This window comes from Molothrus ater, chromosome 2, assembly GCF_012460135.2.
Source record: "Molothrus ater isolate BHLD 08-10-18 breed brown headed cowbird chromosome 2, BPBGC_Mater_1.1, whole genome shotgun sequence".
Taxonomy (NCBI): Eukaryota; Metazoa; Chordata; class Aves; order Passeriformes; family Icteridae; genus Molothrus; species Molothrus ater.
The window spans coordinates 88,013,593-88,033,241 of record NC_050479.2 but is presented as its reverse complement, the minus strand read 5'-3'; the positions used below and the strand labels follow the sequence as shown (position 1 = coordinate 88,033,241).

The 19,649-nt window shown below is 51.4% G+C and overlaps 2 protein-coding genes across 2 annotated transcripts; both read right to left on the bottom strand.

Moving 5' to 3' along the window:
• Positions 1-750: 750 nt before the first annotated feature.
• On the bottom strand, positions 751-5,433 carry LOC118685366 (uncharacterized). Its single transcript, XM_036380869.1, has 3 exons — positions 5,391-5,433; positions 4,678-4,977; positions 751-1,052 (listed from the first exon to the last, which is right to left on the bottom strand). Exons 1-3 carry the CDS (start codon positions 5,431-5,433, stop codon positions 751-753), a joined length of 645 nt encoding a protein of 214 aa, XP_036236762.1.
• Positions 5,434-14,079: 8,646 nt separating this feature from the next.
• LOC118685356 (uncharacterized) lies at positions 14,080-18,766 on the bottom strand. The gene is made up of 3 exons (XM_036380858.1): positions 18,724-18,766; positions 18,011-18,310; positions 14,080-14,381 (listed from the first exon to the last, which is right to left on the bottom strand). Exons 1-3 carry the CDS (start codon positions 18,764-18,766, stop codon positions 14,080-14,082), a joined length of 645 nt encoding a protein of 214 aa, XP_036236751.1.
• Positions 18,767-19,649: the final 883 nt, after the last annotated feature.

Sequence of the window (19,649 nt, the reverse complement as noted above, 5' to 3'; positions counted from 1 at the left end):
CTCTCCCTGTCTCCCCCAGACAGGGCTGGTTCAGTCCCTGCCTGGCCACCCCACGTCCCAGCCGGCTGTGTGACAGCTCTTCTTCTCTCTGCAGCCCTGTGAGCACAGCAAATACCACCTGTGAGAGGGAGGCAGGACCCTGAAGGACACCACAGCAGCCCAAGCACTCAGAGCTGTGAGGGCTCTCATGGGTGCTGCAGTGAGAGCGGCAGGAGAGGAAGGTAAATACCTGTGGGGAGCTGAGGCGCAGTGAGCCTTGACTTTGCAGCTGGTGGAGAGGGAAGTGCTGTGTGAACTATTCCACATCCTTCTTCCCAGGCCTTGAATTGATGTAACTGATTGTAAGGAAGGAGAGATGGAGGAGGATGGGAAGAGGAGAGAGGAAGGAACTAGGTATATGAGGACAGAGAGGAAAAGTCATGGGGACAGACAGAATGACATGAAAAGATGAAAGTGAGAAGCAGTTTTTGAATGGCAGAGAAATGAGTGGAGATAGGACAAGAAGAAACCAGAGTGAGAAGGTAATTCAGAGATGGAAAATCATAGCAAAGAAGCTAGAGACCAAGCTAAAGACAGACTGATGAGCAGATAGATAGACAGAAGGACAGACAGACAGTTATACCGTGTTTCACTGTAGAGCTTGGGGCCAAGTAAAAAAAGGAGTTTACTCAAACACAGGTTTCAGTGTGTGCTGGTGGCAGATCCCTGATTGCCTGGAACGGTTTCTGCTGTGCTGCACCAGCCTTTGAGTCACTGTGGATCTCTTTCAGCACAGAAATATGTGCCTGTGTCATTGAGCAGGGCATGCTGGATCTTCACAGATAAATGGTTGTTCCTAGTCCCATTACTCTGGAAGCGATTTTGGAATTCCTTCTCAAAATCTGCTTTGCCACCTTCCACTGAATATACAACCAGCTGCATTCTGGCATCCTTCTCCATGGGTAACTTGTACCAGAACATGGTCTTGACTGCATTCCCCAGTCCAGAACATTCCAGAGTGACGGTGTCTCCCACCCGGACAACTGAATCGGGTGATTGCTGAAGGGCCCAGCCTGGAGAGACAGGAGATGTACGGTGGGAAGTGAAATGCATTGAAGAAGTCAAAAATACCAGCGATTCAAGTATGAATGTAATGACAACAGGATATCAGAAAGCTATGGAACAAAGTGACCTGCTTCTCTAAAAAAAGAGAGATGGTGTGAAAAGACCCAAGACAAATCAGCTTTAAATGCAAGATTAAATCTGTATTGAGAAATAATGACTTTGGTACAATCAAGTGAAGTATTAAAATGGGGAAGGATTTAAAAAAATTGTAGCTTTGCAGGGTTTCCTGATTCAATAGGTGGTTAAAATATTCACCGGGTTCATTGCCAACCCTCCCCCTGGATGCCTTGGGAAGGGGCAGTGCCAGCAACTGGGAGCAGAGCTGAGGATGCAGCAGCAGCTCCAGTGCAGCTGCTCAGGAGGGAGGAATGCCCACTTACCCACAGGGAGCAGCATGGCCACAAGGAAGCGGTGGAAATGCATGGAGAAAGGCCCCCTCCTTCCCGGCACCTGCCCCTGGTGCCAGCACAGACACAGAGGTGTGGAAAGAGGAGGGTGGAGAGGAAGAGATACGTCTCTCTGAGGGTGGGCAGGGCAGGGAGCGGGAGGCTGAAATGTCACCAAGGCTCTTGGCTGCCCAGGAACGGTGGGGAATGACACCTGCAGGCAGTCACGAGCTGCTTGTACTCTGCTCCTCTGGCTTCCTGCTGTGTGGGAGCGTGGCTGTGCAAGAGTAGGTGGCACTTCAGTAGGTGCCTTAGTTCAGAGCTACCACGGAGCAGGATGGGGCTGTGTGGCAGCCTGAGTGTGTGCACAGGGATGCACAAAGTGGCAGAAATTGATGGGAAGACAAGGAGATCTCAGGAATGCATGTTTGTGTCTGTGTCCCGCTGTTTGTCTCCTCCCTAGCCTCCCTCACACTCACAGAGTCCCAGCCCTGCAAGCTGCCATGTGGAATCTCTGCTTCTCCCAGTCAGGCCTGACGTGTTGTCAGGTATGGGAGAAGCTGCTGACCTGCAGAGCTGGTGTCTCTTGGAGCCTGGCACAGAATAGTTCTTTTGCTGCCAGGCTCCAACTCAAAAAGGGGGATCTCAAGGAGAAAAAATGCGTCCTGTGCTTCTGCACTGGGATTTTCTATTGGGAGACTCTATACTTTGGAAAGATTTCTGAGGAGAAGGGTGTGCCCCACAGGATGTGTGGATACACCCTGACCTTCTCCATGCCAGAGAAGAACAGATATAATCCTTGCCTCTTGATTGCAGCACTCTGCACAAGAGCACCAGGACACAAATGGACAAAGCTGGAGAAAACCATGTCCTGTCCTCTTCCCTGCACCCGGCCTTGCTCACCTGCCCAAGGCAGTGGGAAATCCCTGCAGGCAGGGAGAGACACTCGCAGTTTGTGTGCCCTGAGTTTGGGCACAGAGCTCTGGCACAGACTCTGCACATCCGTGCTGGGCTGTGTGCACTGCAGGGTGAGGCTGGCCCACACAGGCCATCAAGTGATCCGACTGCCCAGGGCTCTGAAGGGCTTTGCACTGAAGATGTTCCCCTGTGTGCTGCCAGCAGAGGAGAGCAGCAATGCCTGCAGCCCCTCCCAAGTCTTCTGCTGCAGGTCTGAGTGTGTCCCATTGCATTCATTCCCCCAAGCTGCCTAGAGAAGATTCAGGGAAGACCCCAGATTCCTCTACAGTAGTTCTGGTAAAAAGCAAAGAGATGGGGCTGCTTCGTAGGAAGCCCAAATCCTGCCAGCACCATGAGCAGCACTGCAGCAGAGAGGAGGCTGTGCCTGATGTGTCCATGCAAAGGGTCTCCAGTTGCCTGGGGTGAGCAGAGGGCAGGGCAGTGCACGGGGAGCCTTGCAGAAGACACAGGATTTGAGGAGTCAGTGATGTTGAAGAGGCATGGCTGCTGTGTGGGGCCCTGTGTTTAGGTGCTGGGAAGCTTGGACATTAGCATGGGAATCTGCAGGGTGGGAACCACCTGGAGTGCCCTGAGCAGGCCTGTGCTGTGCACGGGTGTGTGTTATGCAGGACAGAATCATGGGATGGGCTAGCTGCTCAAGCAGAGTTATCCCAGACCACATGGCGCACAGTTGTATCCATATGGTTCTGGGATATCTCCCAATAGACTCCACAATTTCTTTGGGCAATCTGTTACAGTGCACAGTCTTTCACATTGCAAAGCTCTGTCCTTACATTCGCGTGGAACTTCCTGTGCATCATTTTCTGCCTTTTGCATCTTGCCCTCGTGCTTGGCATCCCAGTGAAGAACCTGGATCCACCTCTTGGAACCCTCCCATTCAGATAGCTGTAGGCATTGATGAAACTTGGTTGTTTCTTCTCAAAGCAGAAGAGGCCCAGCTCCCTCAGGCTTTATGTGCAAAAGTGGTGCTCGAATCTACTAATCATCATTCTTCTTGTCTTCTGAACATTGTCCAAGAGCTACGTGTCTCTTTTGTACCAAGGAGCCCAGAAATGGACAAAACACAGTAGATTTGCCTCAACAGGGCTGAGTGGAGTGGAGCCTCACTTGCCCTGCTGGCAATGCTCTTCCTAATGCATCCCAGGACACCTCTGGCTTCTTGTACAGCACGACACACTGCTGGCTCATGGACAGCTTCTTGTCCACCAGGAGCCCCAGGTCCTTCTCTGAAGAGCTGCTCTCCAGCTGTTTTGCCTGCAGCCTGTGCTGGTACATGGGGTTATTTGTCCACTCACATAAAATCCTGCATTTGCCTTTGGTGAATTTCAGGATGCTCCTCTCTGCCCATCCCTCCAACTTGTCAAGGCCCATCTGAAGAGCTGCACAGCCTTGTGGGCTATCAGCAATTCCTCCTAATTTGGTGTGACCAGTGAAGTTCATGAGGAAACTCTCTACGCCATCACCAGTATCACTGATGAACAGAACACTGTAACCTCTTGGAAATATCAATTAGCTGTACAGCTTGTGAACATACCTTATAACTTTAGAATGTTTTTGGTAAAGCTGAACTCTATTATGTGCATCAAGGGCTGGAAGGCAGGTGGATCCTGCCCCAGCCACCACTCTGCATGGAGGACTTAGGGATCCACTGAACACCTTACCAGAGTAAGCACAGGCTTGTGCTCTGCTGTTCCTATTCCTTGGCCACAGAACAACCACAGACAAGGCATTGGAGAAGAGGAGCATGTGGGCAGCTGCCCCACGGTGCTGGCAACTTCCACACCTGCCAGGCCTTGCCTTTATGAACAGGTGCACCAAGAACTTCCCACACAAGCATTTTTCCTGTTTGACAGTGAGAAGTATGAGCAGGGCTGACTGGAGTTAAGTAAGAGGAAGACAATGGAGTGCAGATTGAAGACACAAAGAAGAAGCTATGGAAGGAAAGGGAGACAGAGAGGAGAAGAAGGGCTGAGAGAAACAACTGTAGTGCAAATAGGAGTTAAATGCACAGGGAGGCCTGGAGTGGCAAAGAGACAATGATGGACAAATAAACTGTCAACATCTGAGAAGAGGAGGAAGACTAGGCTAGGAAGCAGAGCAGCTAAGGAGTGAGAAGTGATCCCCCTGCCCCGTGCAGCACCCACAAGGTGGAAAGCAGGTCCTGTTTGTGCAGGGACAAGTTTGTGCTCAGCTCCCTCAGCAGTCTCACCACTGTGATCACTCTCAGCACAGTAGTATGTGCCAGAGTCATTGAGAAAGGCATGTTCTATTGAGAGGGTGATACTGTCTCCTTCTATGTTGCTGCTCTTGAAATGCCTCTCAAAACCCTTCTCCACCTCTGCATTAAGACCTTCAAAAGCATAAACCAACTGGGTCAGACTGGAATTCTTCTCTGAAGGCTGCAGGAACCAGTACATAGCTCTGTTGGAGGATTTCTTCTTGGAACATTCCAGATTCACAGACTGGCCTTCTTTGATCACCATGTCTGGAGACTGTTCCAGGGCTAACACTGGAAAGGAAAAGTAGGAGCAGTGAGGAAGAGGAAAAAATGGGAAAAAACTCAAGTAAGCACTGTGAGTTGGTCGGGAAAGGGTGAGAAGGCATTGGGCAGCCAAGGGAGCAGTTCAAGGCATGGGACAGCTCTTCAGATCAGCAGGTGAATTTCCAATCTCTCCTCAATAGGCAAGGTGCATTCCTGGGCTGTTTGAGTCCAAAACCAGGAACCATCTAGGGGCTGCACAAAGAATGACAAATAGATGGGCATTGCAGAAGATTCAGGCATTCCCATTGCCCCCACATTGACTGCTGATCCTCCATGCAGAAAGCTCTGCAGGATGAAGCACTGCCAGGAACTGGCTACACAGCTGGGAGAGCAGCAGCGGGATCAGTGGAGGTGCTCAGGGCTGGGTTGAGTTCACTTACCCAGAGGGGCCAGCATGGCCACAAAGAAACAGCAGGGAACCATGGGGGGACAGCCCCTGCCCTCTCAGCAGCCTGCCCCTTGTGTCTGCCCAAAGGTTTGTGCAGAGGGAGCAGTGAGTGAGGGTGAGACATCTCGGGGTGGGGCTGGCCAAGGAATGAGAGAAGGCATTGGCTGGCTGGGAGCCCTGGGCAATGACACAAACTGTGTGTCAGCACAAACTCTGTTTCTGCAGGAAACCAGGAGCCCTGCAGGGATGCAGTGTCCGGTCGGCTGTCTGTCTCTGCCCAGACACACGTAGGGTGGTTCTGGGGCTGCGTGCCCTTCAAATGCCGAGCCTGGACTCTTCACTTTTTCTGTCTTTAGATTGTTTATTATTTCTTATCTATAGAATTTTCTTTTTGCCCAGCAGAGGTCTGACCTGCAAGGGAGCCAAGGGCACTCTGACCACCCACGGGGCAGTTGTGTCTTTTTATACTAAAAACTACGTACATCATATTTACCTTTATTTCCCAATACCTTTAATCCATATTAGCAAGTGCACCTTCACCATGCACCAATCCCCAAGTGCCAACATCACCACAGAAAATGGATGACAAGAAGAAGAAGGAAGAAGGACACGACACGCCCTGATCCCTCCATCTTTTCTCCAAAACCCCCTGTACCAAAACCCTAGAATCTATATTTCACCCTGTAAATACATCATTCCTGCACCATTCATTCCCAAGTGACTCTCATGTCCTCAAAGAGGTGGCACATCCCTAGAGGGATCAAAGTCAAGCCACCAGACGCTCCTGGCAACATTCAAGGATTTCCGAGCCCCCCAAGGGTTCTCTCGGTAACTCTGCACATCCAGAGTGATGTGTGGAGTTCCCACAATGGAGCAGGGGGAAAAGGCAGGCTGGGTGTGCTGGGTGTGGAGGGAAGGATGGGGTTGGAAGGACAGAACTGTGCTGAGCTTGCAGGGGAGTCTGAGTGTGTGCAAGGCAGAGGAATGATGGCTGCTCCCCTCCTGCCTCTGAAGTCCTTGGGAGATGGAGCAATGAGGGATAAAGGCCACATAGAGGGCCCTTGACTTTTCCCATGCACTCTCCCTGTCTTCCCCAGACAGAGCTGGTTCAGTTCCTGCCTGGCCACCCCACGTCCCAGCCGGCTGTGTGACAGCTCTTCTTCTCTCTGCAGCCCTGTGAGCACAGCAAACACCACCTGTGAGAGGGAGGCAGGACCCTGAAGGACACCACAGCAGCCCAAGCACTCAGAGCTGTGAGGGCTCTCATGGGTGCTGCAGTGAGAGCGGCAGAAGAGGAAGGTAAATACCTGTGGGGAGCTGAGGCGCAGTGAGCCTTGACTTGGCAGCTGGTGGAAAGTGCTCTGTGAACTATTCCACATCCTTCTTCCCAGGCCTTGAATTGATGTAACTGATTGTAAGGAAGGAGAGATGGAGGAGGAAGGGAAGTGGAAACTGGAAGTTTGAACCTGTGAGAGTACAGAGAAGAATGGTCAAGCGAACAAACAGAAAGACATGATAGACGCAAAGTGACAAGCAGGTTATGAATGGCAGTGAATGAGGTGAGGCAGTGAGGACAAGAAGAAACCAGCGTCAGAAGATGATTCTGGGATAGAAAAGAATAGAAAAGTAGCTAGAGACCAAGCTAAAGGCAGACAGATGGACAGATGGATGGACAGACAGACTGTCATATTGTGTTTTACCTGATGAGCTGGAGGGGAAGTAAGAAAACTGGGTTCTCTCAAACACAGGCTGTGTGCTGGTGGCAGATCCCTGTTTGCCTGGAAAGGTTTGTGCTGTGCTGCACCAGCCTTTGAGTCACTGTGGATCTTGTTCAGCACAGAAATATGTGCCTGTGTCATTGAGTAGGGCATGCTGGATCTTCACAGATAAATGGTTGTTCCTAGTCCCATTACTCTGGAAGCGATTTTGGAATTCCTTCTCAAAATCTGCTTTGCCACCTTCCACTGAATATACAACCAGCTGCATTCTGGCATCCTTCTCCATGGGTAACTTGTACCAAGACATGTATATGAAACTTTTTGCTGATGCAGAACATTCCAGAGTGACGGTGTCTCCCACCGGACAACTGAATCTGGTGATTGCTGAAGGGCCCAGCCTGGAGAGACAGGAGATGAAAGGTGGGAAGTGAAATGCATTGAAGGAACAAAACGACAAATCTTTGACGTATGTCATGGGATGGAAAGTCCCCAGGATATCAGAAAGCAATGGGACAGTGCCCAGCTTCGCTGAAAAAGGCACATAGGATCCAAAATTCCCAAACAAAACAACTTCAAATGCAACAGTAAATCTGTATTGAGAATAATGACTTTGGTACACTCAAGTGAAGTATTAAAAAAGGGCAGGAGAAAACAAATTTGCATCATTGCAGGGTTACTTGATTCAATAGGTCGTGGGTAAATTCACCTGGTTCATTGCCCACTCCCACCCTGGAATCCTTGGGAAGGGGCAGTGCCAGCAACTGGGAGCAGAGCTGAGGATGCAGCAGCAGCTCCAGTGCAGCTGCTCAGGAGGGAGGAATGCCCACTTACCCACAGGGAGCAGCATGGCCACAAGGAAGCGGTGGAAATGCATGGAGAAAGGCCCCCTCCTTCCAGGCACCTGCCCCTGGTGCCAGCACAGACACAGAGGTGTGGAAAGAGGAGGGGTGGAGAGGAAGAGATACGTCTCTCTGAGGGTGGGCAGGGCAGGGAGCGGGAGGCTGAAATGTCACCAAGGCTCTTGGCTGCCCAGGAACGGTGGGGAATGACACCTGCAGGCAGTCACGAGCTGCTTGTACTCTGCTCCTCTGGCTTCCTGCTGTGTGGGAGCATGGCTGTGCAAGAGTAGGTGGCACTTCAGTAGGTGCCATAGTTCAGAGCTACCACGGAGCAGGATGGGGCTGTGTGTCAGCCTGAGTGTGTGCACAGGGATGCACAAAGTGGCAGAAATTGATGGGAAGACAAGGAGATCTCAGGAATGCATGTTTGTGTCTGTGTCCCGCTGTTTGTCTCCTCCCTAGCCTCCCTCACACTCACAGAGTCCCAGCCCTGCAAGCTGCCATGTGGAATCTCTGCTTCTCCCAGTCAGGCCTGACATGTTGTCCAGGGATGGGAGAAGCTGCTGACCTGCAGAGCTGGTGTCTCGTGGAGCCTGGCACAGAATAGTTCTTTTGCTTCCAGGCTCCAACTCAAAAAGGGGGATCTCAAGGAGAAAAAATGCTGCCTGTGCTTCTGCACTGGGATTTTCCATTGGGAGACTCTATATTTTGGAGAGATTTCTGAGGAGAAGGGTGTGCCTCGCAGGATGTGTGGATACACCCTGACCTTCTCCATGCCAGAGAAGAACAGATATAATCCTTGCCTCTTGATTGCAGCACTGTGCAAAAGAGCACCAGGACACAAAGTGACAAAGGTGGAGAAAACCATGTCCTGTCCTCTTCCCTGCACCCAGCCTTGCTCACCTGCCCAAGGCAGTGGGAAATCCCTGCAGGCAGGAAGAGACACTCGCAGTTTGTGTGCCCTGAGTTTGGGCACAGAGCTCTGGCACAGACTCTGCACATCCGTGCTGGGCTGTGTGCACTGCAGGGTGAGGCTGGCCCACACAGGCCATCAAGTGATCCGACTGCCCAGGGCTCTGAAGGGCTTTGCACTGAAGATGTTCCCCTGTGTGCTGCCAGCAGAGGAGAGCAGCAATGCCTGCAGATCCTCCCAAATCCTCTACTGCAGGTCTGAGTGTGTCCCATTGCATTCATTCCCCCAAGCTGCCCAGAGATGATGCAGGGAAGACCCCAGATTCCTCACAAGAACTGGGAGAAAAAAACAAAGAGATGGGGCTGCTTTGTAGGAATCACAAATCCTGCCAGCACATGCAGCAGCAGCACTGCAGAAGAGAGGAGGCTGTGCCTGATGTGTCCATGAAAAGGGTCTCCAGTTGCCTGGGGTGAGCAGAGGCCAGGGCAGTGCATGGGGAGCTGTAGCAGTCTGAATTGTTGCTAGCATAGTCCAGGGTAAGGAAGCAAAAAGGAGCTTTGCATAATATCCAGAGATGTTCAATTCAGCCACCTGGTGAGATGCTCAGGGCCCAGCACCCCCAGCACAGAGAGTCTCACTGTCTCTGTACAGGAGCCTGGGGGCTGCCTCTGGACTCGGGGCAATACAAAGATGACAGTCAATCAGAGAATAGGGACGAGGGGATCAGGGACACAGGAACAGACATAGGAACAGGGAAGGAGCCAATGGGGTCTCACAGCTTTTTGAGGGAAGCTTCTTGTGTCTCCCTACACTAGGGAATGCTCCCCCAGAGTCTCCAAAGGGAGCCTTGCAGAAGACACAGGATTTGAGGAGTCAGTGATGTTGAAGAGGCATGGCTGCTGTGTGGGGCCCTGTGGGGCTCTGTGTTTAGGTGCTGGGAAGCTTGGACATTAGCATGGGAATCTGCAGGGTGGGAACCACCTGGAGTGCCCTGAGCAGGCCTGTGCTGTGCACGGGTGTGTGTTATGCAGGACAGAATCATGGGATGGGCCAGCCAAGAAGGGACCTCAGGGGGTCACTGCTCCATCCTCCCTGCTCCAGCAGAGTCATCCCAGCGCACATGGCACATGACCGTCTCTACATGGTTCTGGAATATCTACAGGGAGAGAGGCATCAAAACTTCTTTGGCAGTCTTCTCCTTTGCACATTCTTCAACTCTGCTCTTAGCACAGATTCAGGTAGAACTTCCAGTGCATCATTTTCTGCCTCTTGTCCTCATGTTTGGCATCACAGTGAAGAATCTGGATCTACCTCTAGGAGCCCTGCCTTTAGATCCTTGTAGACATTGATGTGGTGGCCACTTAGTTGTTTCTTCTTCAAGGCAGAAAAGGCCCAGCTCCCTCAGACTTTGTTCTCTGAAGAGTTGCTCCACTGTGGTAATCACCTTTCATCTCCTGTCCTGGACATTCTCCAGGAGCTCCATGTCTCTTTTGCACCAAGAAGGCCAGAACAGGACACAGCACTGCAGATGTGCCTCACCAGGGTTGAGTGGAGCCTCAATTCCCTCCCTCTACTGCCAATGCTCTTCCTAATGCATGCCAGGACACCACTGGCTTGTTGGACACCAGGACAAATTGCTGCCTCATGGGGAGCTTCATGTCCACCAGGACCCCCAGGTCCTTCTCTGAAGAGCTGCTTCCCAGGTGGTCAGTGCTTCCCTGTGCTGCTGCATGGAGCAATTCCTCCCCAGGTGCAGAACCCTGCATTTGCCTTTGCTGAATTTCAGGATGCTCCTCTCTGCCCATCCCTCCAGCCTGTCAAGGCCCATCTGAAGGGCTGTACAGCCTTCTCAGGTATCAGAAACTCCTCCTATCTTGGTGTAATCAGGCAATTTGATAAGGACACTCTCTACCCTTCATCTGAGTCACTGATGTGCAGAACACTGTAACCTGTGGGAAATTTCTGTTATCTGCTCAGCTTGCTAATGTGACCTGTAATTTTTATCATATGTTTGCTGAAGATAAACTGTATGTGGATCAAGGGATGGAAGGCAGGTGGATCCTGCCCCTGATACCACTCTGCATGGAGGACTTAGGGATCCACTGAACACCTTACCAGAGTAAGCACAGGCTTGTGCTCTGCTGTTCCTATTCCTTGGCCACAGAACAACCACAGACAAGGCGTTGGAGCAGAGGAGCATGTGGGCAGCTGCCCCACGGTGCTGGCAACTTCCACACCTGCCAGGCCTTGCCTTTATGCACAGGTGCACCAAGAACTTCCCACACAAGCATTTTTCCTGTTTGACAGTGAGAAGTATGAGCAGGGCTGACTGGAGTTAAGTAAGAGGAAGACAATGGAGTGCAGATTGAAGACAAAAAGAAAAAGTTGGAGAAGGGAAGGTAGACAGAAAAAGGAGAAGTGCTGAGAAAAGCAAGTGTAGTGCAAATAGGAGTTAAATGACAAGGCAGGCCTGGAGTGGCAAAGAGACAATGATGGACAAATAAACTGTCAGCATCTGAGAAGAGGAGGGAGGCAAGGCTAGGAAGCAGAACAGCTAAGGAGTGAGAAGTGATCACCCTGCCCCGTGCAGCACCCACAAGGTGGAAAGCAGGTCCTGTTTGTGCAGGGACAAGTTTGTGCTCAGCTCCCTCAGCAGTCTCACCACTGTGATCACCCTCAGCACAGTAGTATGTGCCAGAGTCATTGAGAAAGGCATGTTCTATTGAGAGGGTGATACTGTCTCCTTCTATCTTGCTGCTCTTGAAATGGCTCTCAAAACCCTTCTCCACTGCTGCGGTACCACCCTGTACTGCAAAAACCAACTGGGTCAGACTGGAATTCTTCTCTGAAGGCTGCAGGAACCAGTACATAGCTGTGTTGGAGGATTTTTTCTCAGAGCATTCCAGATTCACAGACTGGCCTTCTTTGATCACCATGTCTGGAGACTGTTCCAGGCCTAACACTGGAAAGGAAAAGTAGGAGCAGTGAGGAAGAGGAAAAAATGGGAAAAAACTCGACTAAGCACTGTGAGTTGGTCGGGAAAGGGTGAGAAGGCATTGGGCAGCCAAGGTAGCAGTTCAAGGCATGGGACAGCTCTTCAGATCAGCAGGTGAATTTCCAATCTCTCCTCAATAGGCAAGGCGCATTCCTGGGCTCTTTGAGTCCAAAACCAGGAACCATCTAGGGGCTGCACAAAGAATGACAAATAGATGGGCATTGCAGAAGATTCAGGCATTCCCATTGCCCCCACATTGACTGCTGATCCTCCATGCAGAAAGCTCTGCAGGATGAAGCACTGCCAGGAGCTGGCTACACAGCTGGGAGAGCAGCAGTGGGATCAGTGGAGGTGCTCAGGGCTGGGTTGAGTTCACTTACCCAGAGGGGCCAGCATGGCCACAAAGAAACAGCAGGGAACCATGGGGGGACAGCCCCTGCCCTCTCAGCAGCCTGCCTCTTGTGTCTGCCCAAAGGTTTGTGCAGAGGGAGCAGTGAGTGAGGGTGAGACATCTCGGGGTGGGGCTGGCCAAGGAATGAGAGAAGGCATTGGCTGGCTGGGAGCCCTGGGCAATGACACAAACTGTGTGTCAGCACAAACTCTGTTTCTGCAGGAAACCAGGAGCCCTGCAGGGATGCAGTGTCCGGTCGGCTGTCTGTCTCTGCCCAGACACATGTAGGGTGGTTCTGGGGCCGCCCGCGCTTCAAATGCCTATTCTGGACTCTTCAGTTTTTCTATCTTCAGATTTTTTGTTATTTCTTATCTACAGAATTTTCTTTCTGCCCAGCAGAGGTGTGACCTGCAAGGCAGCCAAGGGCACTCTGACCACCCATGGGGCAGTTGTGTCTTTTTATACTAAAAACTACGTACATCATATTTACCTTTCTTTCCCAATACCTTTCACCCATATTAGCAACTGCACCTTCACCATGCACCAATCCCCAATTGCCAACATCACCACAGAAAATGGATGACAAGAAGAAGAAAGAAGAAGGACAAGACACTCCCTGATCCCTCCATCTTGTCTCCATAACCCACCTGTACCAAAAACCCTAAAATCTTTATTTTACCCTGTAAGTACATCATTCCTGCACCATCCATTCCTAAGTGACTCTCATGTCCTCAAACAGGTGGCACATCCCTAGAGGGATCAAAGTCAAGCCACCAGACGCTCCTGGCAACATTCAAGGATTTCCCAGCCCCCCAAGGGTTCTCTCGGTAACTCTGCACATCCAGAGTGATGTGCTGAGTTCCCACAATGGAGCAGGTGGAAGGGGCAAGCTGGGTGTGCTGGGTGTGGAGGGAAGGATGGGGTTGGAAGGACAGAACTGTGCTGAGCTTGCAGGGGAGTCTGAGTGTGTGCAAGGCAGAGGAATGATGGCTGCTCCCCTCCTGCCTCTGAAGTCCTTGGGAGATGGAGCAATGAGGGATAAAGGCCACATAGAGGGCCCTTGACTTTTCTCATGCACTCTCCCTGTCTCCCCCAGACAGGGCTGGTTCAGTTCCTGCCTGGCCACCCCACGTCCCAGCCGGCTGTGTGACAGCTGTTCTTCTCTCTGCAGCCCTGTGAGCACAGCAAACACCACCTGTGAGAGGGAGGCAGGACCCTGAAGGACACCACAGCAGCCCAAGCACTCAGAGCTGTGAGGGCTCTCATGGGTGCTGCAGTGAGAGCGGCAGGAGAGGAAGGTAAATACCTGTGGGGAGCTGAGCCGCAGTGAGCCTTGACTTTGCAGCTGGTGGAGAGGGAAGTGCTGTGTGAACTATTCCACATCCTTCTTCCCAGGCCTTGAATTGATGTAACTGATTGTAAGGAAGGAGAGATGGGGGAGCAAGGGAAGAGGAAAGACGAAGAAACTAGGTATGAGACGACAGAGAGGAAAAGTCATGGGGACAGACAGAATGACATGAAAGAAGAAATGGAGTATCAGTTTTTGAATGGCAGAGAAATGAGTGGAGATAGTACAAGAAGAAACCAGAGTGAGAAGGTAATTCAGAGATGGAAAATCATAGAAAAGAAGCTAGAGACGAAGCTAAAGACAGATTGATGAGCAGATAGATGGACAAAAGGACAGACCGACAGTTGTAATGTGTTTCTCTGAAGAGCTGGGGGCCAAGTAAAAAAAGGTTTTACTCAAAAAGAGACCTCAGAGTGTGCTGGTGGCAGATCCCTGTTTGCCTGGAAAGGTTTGTGCTGTGCTGCACCAGCCTTTGAGTCACTGTGGATCTCTTTCAGCACAGAAATATGTGCCTGTGTCATTGAGCAGGGCATGCTGTATCTTCACAGATAAATGGTTGTTCCTAGTCCCATTACTCTGGAAGAGATTTTGGAATTCCTTCTCAAAATCTGCTTTGCCGCCTTCCACTGAATTTACAACCAGCTGCATTCTGGCATCCTTCTCCATGGGTAACTTGTACCAGTACAGGTATGTCATATCTTTCCGTGATGCAGAACATTCCAGTGTGACGGTGTCTCCCACCCGGACAACTGAATCTGGTGATTGCTGAAGGGCCCAGCCTGGAGAGACAGGAGATGAACGGTGAGAAGAGAAATGCATTGAAGAAGACAAAAACACATATCTTTGAAGTATGTCATGGGATGGAATGTCCCCAAGATATCAGAAAGCAATGGGACAGTGCCCAACTTGTCTGAAAAAGGCACATGGGATCAAAAATCCCCAAACAAACCAACTTCAAATACAACAGTAAATCTGTATTGAGAAAAAATGACTTTGGTACAATCAAGTGAAGTATTAAAATGGGGAAGGAAAAAACAAATTTACAGCTTTGTAGGGTTTCCTGATTCAATAGGTCGTGGGTAAATTCTCCTGATTCATTGCCCACCCCTGCTCTGGATGCCTTGGGAAGGGGCAGTGCCAGCAACTGGGAGCAGAGCTGAGGATGCAGCAGCAGCTCCAGTGCAGCTGCTCAGGAGGGAGGAATGCCCACTTACCCACAGGGAGCAGCATGGCCACAAGGAAGCGGTGGAAATGCATGGAGAAAGGCCCCCTCCTTCCAGGCACCTGCCCCTGGTGCCAGCACAGACACAGAGGTGTGGAAAGAGGAGGGTGGAGAGGAAGAGATACGTCTCTCTGAGGGTGGGCAGGGCAGGGAGCGGGAGGCTGAAATGTCACCAAGGCTCTTGGCTGCCCAGGAACGGTGGGGAATGACACCTGCAGGCAGTCACGAGCTGCTTGTACTCTGCTCCTCTGGCTTCCTGCTGTGTGGGAGCGTGGCTGTGCAAGAGTAGGTGGCACTTCAGTAGGTGCCTTAGTTCAGAGCTACCACGGAGCAGGATGGGGCTGTGTGGCAGCCTGAGTGTGTGCACAGGGATGCACAAAGTGGCAGAAATTGATGGGAAGACAAGGAGATCTCAGGAACGCATGTTTGTGTCTGTGTCCCGCTGTTTGTCTCCTCCCTAGCCTCCCTCACACTCACAGAGTCCCAGCCCTGCAAGCTGCCATGTGGAATCTCTGCTTCTCCCAGTCAGGCCTGACGTGTTGTCCAGGGATGGGAGAAGCTGCTGACCTGCAGAGCTGGTGTCTCTTGGAGCCTGGCACAGAATAGTTCTTTTGCTGCCAGGCTCCAACTCAAAAAGGGGGATCTCAAGGAGAAAAAATGCGTCCTGTGCTTCTGCACTGGGATTTTCTATTGGGAGACTCTATACTTTGGAAAGATTTCTGAGGAGAAGGGTGTGCCCCACAGGATGTGTGGATACACCCTGACCTTCTCCATGCCAGAGAAGAACAGATATAATCCTTGCCTCTTTATTGCAGCACTGTGCAAATGAGCACCAGGACACAAATGGACAAAGCTGGAGAAAACCATGTCCTGTCCTCTTCCCTGCACCCGGCCTTGCTCACCTGCCCAAGGCAGTGGGAAATCCCTGCAGGCAGGAAGAGACACTCGCAGTTTGTGTGCCCTGAGTTTGGGCACAGAGCTCTGGCACAGACTCTGCACATGCGTGCTGGGCTGTGTGCACTGCAGGGTGAGGCTGGCCCACACAGGCCATCAAGTGATCCGACTGCCCAGGGCTCTGAAGGGCTTTGCACTGAAGATGTTCCCCTGTGTGCTGCCAGCAGAGGAGAGCAGCAATGCCTGCAGCCCCTCCCAAATCTTCTGCTGCAGGTCTGAGTGTGTCCCATTGCATTCATTCCCCCAAGCTGCCTAGAGAAGATTCTGGGAAGACCCCAGATTCCTCTACAGTAGTTCTGGTAAAAAGCAAAGAGATGGGGCTGCTTTGTAGGAAGCCCAAATCCTGCCAGCACCATGAGCAGCACTGCAGCGGAGAGGAGGCTGTGCCTGATGTGTCCATGCAAAGGGTCTCCAGTTGCCTGCGGTGAGCAGAGGGCAGGGCAGTGCACGGGGAGCCTTGCAGAAGACACAGGATTTGAGGAGTCAGTGATGTTGAAGAGGCATGGCTGCTGTGTGGGGCCCTGTGTTTAGGTGCTGGGAAGCTTGGACATTAGCATGGGAATCTGCAGGGTGGGAACCACCTGGAGTGCCCTGAGCAGGCCTGTGCTGTGCACGGGTGTGTGTTATGCAGGACAGAATCATGGGATGGGCTAGCTGCTCAAGCAGAGTTATCCCAGACCACATGGCGCACAGTTGTATCCATATGGTTCTGGGATATCTCCCAATAGACTCCACAATTTCTTTGGGCAATCTGTTACAGTGCACAGTCTTTCACATTGCAAAGCTCTGTCCTTACATTCGCGTGGAACTTCCTGTGCATCATTTTCTGCCTTTTGCATCTTGCCCTCATGCTTGGCATCCCAGTGAAGAACCTGGATCCACCTCTTGGAACCCTCCCATTCAGATAGCTGTAGGCATTGATGAAACTTGGTTGTTTCTTCTCAAAGCAGAAGAGGCCCAGCTCCCTCAGGCTTTATGTGCAAAAGTGGTGCTCGAATCTACTAATCATCATTCTTCTTGTCTTCTGAACATTGTCCAAGAGCTACGTGTCTCTTTTGTACCAAGGAGCCCAGAAATGGACAAAACACAGTAGATTTGCCTCAACAGGGCTGAGTGGAGTGGAGCCTCACTTGCCCTGCTGGCAATGCTCTTCCTAATGCATCCCAGGACACCTCTGGCTTCTTGTACAGCACGACACACTGCTGGCTCATGGACAGCTTCTTGTCCACCAGGAGCCCCAGGTCCTTCTCTGAAGAGCTGCTCTCCAGCTGTTTTGCCTGCAGCCTGTGCTGGTACATGGGGTTATTTGTCCACTCACATAAAATCCTGCATTTGCCTTTGGTGAATTTCAGGATGCTCCTCTCTGCCCATCCCTCCAACTTGTCAAGGCCCATCTGAAGAGCTGCACAGCCCTGTGGGCTATCAGCAATTCCTCCTAATTTGGTGTGACCAGTGAAGTTCATGAGGAAACTCTCTACGCCATCACCAGTATCACTGATGAACAGAACACTGTAACCTCTTGGAAATTTCAATTAGCTGTACAGCTTGTGAACATACCTTATAATTTTAGAATGTTTTTGGTAAAGCTGAACTCTATTATGTGCATCAAGGGCTGGAAGGCAGGTGGATCCTGCCCCAGCCACCACTCTGCATGGAGGACTTAGGGATCCACTGAACACCTTACCAGAGTAAGCACAGGCTTGTGCTCTGCTGTTCCTATTCCTTGGCCACAGAACAACCACAGACAAGGCGTTGGAGCAGAGGAGCATGTGGGCAGCTGCCCCACGGTGCTGGAAACTTCCACACCTGCCAGGCCTTGCCTTTATGCACAGGTGCACCAAGAACTTCCCACACAAGCATTTTTCCTGTTTGACAGTGAGAAGTATGAGCAGGGCTGACTGGAGTTAAGTAAGAGGAAGACAATGGAGTGCAGATTGAAGACACAAAGAAGAAGCTATGGAAGGAAAGGGAGACAGAGAGGAGAAGAAGGGCTGAGAGAAACAACTGTAGTGCAAATAGGAGTTAAATGCACAGGGAGGCCTGGAGTGGCAAAGAGAGAATAATGGACAAATAAACTGTCAACATCTGAGAAGAGGAGGAAGACTAGGCTAGGAAGCAGAGCAGCTAAGGAGTGAGAAGTGATCCCCCTGCCTCGTGCTGCACCCACAAGGTGGAAAGCAGGTCCTGTTTGTGCAGGGACAAGTTTGTGCTCAGCTCCCTCAGCAGTCTCACCACTGTGTTCACTCTCAGCACAGTAGTATGTGCCAGAGTCATTGAGAAAGGCATGTTCTATTGAGAGGCTGATACTGTCTCCTTCTATCTTGCTGCTCTTGAAATGCCTCTCAAAACCCTTCTCCACCTCTGCATTAAGACCTTCAAAAGCATAAGCCAACTGGGTCAGACTGGAATTCTTCTCTGAAGGCTGCAGGAACCAGTACATAGCTCTGTTGGAGGATTTCTTCTTGGAACATTCCAGATTCACAGACTGGCCTTCTTTGATCACCATGTCTGGAGACTGTTCCAGGGCTAACACTGGAAAGGAAAAGTAGGAGCAGTGAGGAAGAGGAAAAAATGGGAAAAAACTCAACTAAGCACTGTGAGTTGGTTGGGAAAGGGTGAGAAGGCATTGGGCAGCCAAGGGAGCAGTTCAAGGCATGGGACAGCTCTTCAGATCAGCAGGTGAATTTCCAATCTCTCCTCAATAGGCAAGGTGCATTCCTGGGCTCTTTGAGTCCAAAACCAGGAACCATCTAGGGGCTGCACAAAGAATGACAAACAGATGGGCATTGCAGAAGATTCAGGCATTCCCATTGCCCCCACATTGACTGCTGATCCTCCATGCAGAAAGCTCTGCAGGATGAAGCACTGCCAGGAACTGGCTACACAGCTGGGAGAGCAGCAGCGGGATCAGTGGAGGTGCTCAGGGCTGGGTTGAGTTCACTTACCCAGAGGGGCCAGCATGGCCACAAAGAAACAGCAGGGAACCATGGGGGGAAAGCCCCTGCCCTCTCAGCAGCCTGCCCCTTGTGTCTGCCCAAAGCTTTGTGCAGAGGGAGCAGTGAGTGAGGGTGAGACATCTCGGGGTGGGGCTGGCCAAGGAATGAGAGAAGGCATTGGCTGGCTGGGAGCCCTGGGCAATGACACAAACTGTGTGTCAGCACAAACTCTGTTTCTGCAGGAAACCAGGAACCCTGCAGGGATGCAGCAGGTGGAAGGGGCAGGCTGGGTGTGGGTGGGTGTGGAGGGAAGCATGGGAATCTCAACCTGTCAGTTCTACCCTTTTCCCCATCCCACCCGGGCAAGGGGTAGTGAGGGAGTGCCTGTAACACCCAGTAGCTGACTGGGCTTTACCCACAAGAACCTGAGCACCAGACAGCATCTCCATGTCCCCACTGCTATGGCATGAGCTGCAGCTCCCCTGACCAAGCCTGTGCTTCACACTCCAGCAAGGAATTTCCAGCCTCTGTTCTTGATGGATTATGAACATTTAGGTGAGGATTTCCCTGGCCACTTGTGCACTTTTTTAACTGGAGGTAAAGAGGAATAAGCAAGTCAGGGCACCCTTGTGACTTTCAGCAAGGAGCTGGTGATGTAGTGGATGGGCCAGACAAGATGCTCAAAAACACCCACAACCCCTGCTGAAAACTCCACTTGGACTTCTTCCTCCTGGTCCTTGTCCTGGTCACCAGGGACATTCCCTGGCTCACCTGGGCAGTCTCCTGCTGTGGGCAGGGAGAATTCTCAAACATCTGAGAGTTCAGGCCAAAGGTTAGGGCTGTAACTTGGGCTGTGTGTTGATTCCCTGGAGACCAGTGGGGCCAAGGACCAGTGGGCTTTGTCTTTCCAGCTGGTGGAGAAGCAAAATTCTGTG